This window comes from Etheostoma cragini, unplaced genomic scaffold (genome assembly GCF_013103735.1).
Source record: "Etheostoma cragini isolate CJK2018 unplaced genomic scaffold, CSU_Ecrag_1.0 ScbMSFa_504, whole genome shotgun sequence".
Classification (NCBI taxonomy): Eukaryota; Metazoa; Chordata; class Actinopteri; order Perciformes; family Percidae; genus Etheostoma; species Etheostoma cragini.
The window spans coordinates 1-2,500 of record NW_023269101.1 but is presented as its reverse complement, the minus strand read 5'-3'; the positions used below and the strand labels follow the sequence as shown (position 1 = coordinate 2,500).

Sequence of the window (2,500 nt, the reverse complement as noted above, 5' to 3'; positions counted from 1 at the left end):
CGCCTCTACGTGGAGCCGTGATCACCTCCAACCATCGGCGTCTTCAGCACCGGCAGCCGTGAGTCTCACACCAGTTTTTGGTCAGTTTCATTCATTTTTTTGTCAGTTTTCATTCATTTTTTGGTCAGTTTTCATTCATTTTTTGGTCAGTTTTCTGTCAGTTCTTGGTCAGTTTTCTGTCATTTTTTGGTCAGTTTTCATTCAGTTTTTGGTCTTTTTTTTTGTCAATTTTCAGCCATTTTTGGTCAGTTTTTTTTGTCGTTTTTTTGTCAGTTTTCAGTCATTTTTTGGTCAGTTTTCAGTCATTTTTTGGTCAGTTTCATTCATTTTTTGGTCAGTTTTCAGTCCGTTTTTGGTCAGTTTTCATTCAGTTTTTGGTCATTTTTTTGGTCAATTTTCAGCCATTTTTTGTCATTTTTTTTGTCATTTTTTTGTCAGTTTTCAGTCATTTTTTGGTCAGTTTTCAGTCAGTTTTTAAAGGGTTAAGGAGGAGGAGGTCAGGGAAGTTAATTCTGTTATTAATGATATTTAAGGACAGATTAATAATCGTCTGTTCTGAGAAAAACAGACATGATTTATTGCTGAGGCTTTTTCTCCGTCAGGTTCTTCCGTCGGTCCAGAAGCCGCCGTGACGCCTCATATTAAACATTAAATATTAAATATCGTTAGCTTCAGGAAGCTAATCATGAGTCAGCATTTAGCTTCACACACTGCACGGCTCTTATTGATTTATTTAGCAGTTTACGTGTCCAACGTCTGGTTTTATGTGTTTTTACTGAAAATGGATTTTAACAATAAACATGAGAACATATTTTTATCATTTTAAACAAAGTTTTTAACTGTATGTGGTAGTTTTACTGAAAAAGATGTGGATTTGTTATATTTTAAAGATCTGTATATACATATTAATTTATATTTTAAAGATCTGTATATACATATTAACTTATATTTTAAAGATCTCTATATACATATTAACGTATTTATTGTACTTATTTCTTGAAATCTTGTTCTTGTTTTTGACACAAAGACACTTTATGTTTAAAACTAAATGTTTACACTTTGGATAAAAACTGAACGCGACACAAACTAATTTTACCCCAAAAAATGAATGTTGTTTTTAATGAATTAAATCTTCTGTGGTGACTCAACACGACATCTTTGTATTGTTTTATGCAAATATTCACATACAACTTTATTAACATTGTTCCAGAGTCTGAACGTCTGTTGGGATGTACACTAAGAGCACCAAGAGCCTGGGTCTGGGTCTGGGTCTGGGTCTGTCCCAGGTTTCTGCCTCTCCACTGTGGCCCTGTTGCTGCTCTGGAGGAAACTACTAGAACTGTTGGGTCCCTGTAAATTCTGGAGTGTGGTCTAGACCTCCTCTATCTGTAGATTATAGAGAGGTCTAGACCTGCTCAATCTGTAAATTCTGGAGTGTGGTCTAGACCTGCTCAATCTGTAAATTCTGGAGTGGTCTAGATCTGCTCTATCTGTAGATTATAGAGAGGTCTAGACCTGCTCTATCTGTAGATTATAGAGAGGTCTAGACCTGCTCTATCTGTAGATTATAGAGAGGTCTAGACCTGCTCTATCTGTAGATTATAGAGATGTCTAGACCTGCTCTATTTGTAAATTATAGAGTGGTCTAGACCTGCTCTATTTGTAAATTATAGAGAGGTCTAGACCTGCTCTATCTGTAGATTATAGAGAGGTCTAGACCTGCTCTATCTGTAGATTATAGAGAGGTCTAGACCTGCTCTATCTGTAAATTATAGAGAGGTCTAGACCTGCTCTATCTGTAGATTATAGAGAGGTCTAGACCTGCTCTACCTGTAGATTATAGAGAGGTCTAGTTATATTGATAATATAAATAAAACTGAATTAAAATAGAAATTGAACTAAAGCCCAGAGACACAGCACGGCGCCATGCTACGCCCTGAGTGGCGATGACTTGGCCGGCGGCGCCGAAGACCGAAATACGAGGTGTATTTCTTCCTGTTTTGGGGGACGGATTTTGTTTTCTTTTGACAGATTCTGCAAAGATATTTAATACATGGAGAAGTTATATTTCAGATTTTCATAAGAAACGTCTTTAACGGCCCAGAAAGGGAAGTGGAGTGGTCTGTGTGTTGCTGTCAACACAGAAACACACATAAGGTTCATCTAGAAACAAAGATGGCCGCCGTAACGTCTGACTACTGTGTACACATAGAAGTTAAATGTGTAATAAAGTGTGTACTTATACACATAGTACATAAAGTTACATGGAAACACATCTATGAAGGTTATTAAACAGTTAGGGAAGTACTGCAAATGATCCAGTAGATGGAGACACACACACACACACACACACACTCAATAATATACACACACACACACACACACACACACAATAATATACACACACACACACACAGACCCACAGACACACACACACAATAATATACACAGACACACACACACACTCAATAATATACACACACACACACACACACACACA

At 37.0% G+C, this 2,500-nt stretch overlaps 1 protein-coding gene across 4 annotated transcripts in view; it reads left to right on the top strand.

Annotated features, from left to right (window-relative positions):
• Nucleotides 1–976, top strand: part of LOC117941295 (myb-related protein B-like) — a 5,067-nt gene extending 4,091 nt beyond the window's left edge. For 2 of the 4 annotated variants that reach the window (XM_034866362.1, XM_034866361.1), the window contains 2 exons: nt 1–58; nt 603–976. The exon at nt 1–58 is cut by the window's left edge and continues 69 nt beyond it. In XM_034866362.1, coding sequence (XP_034722253.1) covers nt 1–21 — 21 coding nt within the window. In that variant the 3' untranslated portion in view covers nt 22–58; nt 603–976. The remainder of the gene's footprint in view (nt 59–602) is intronic. The other 2 variants (XM_034866363.1, XM_034866360.1) reach the window with 2 other exon arrangements.
• The last annotated feature ends 1,524 nt before the right edge of the window (nt 977–2,500 follow it).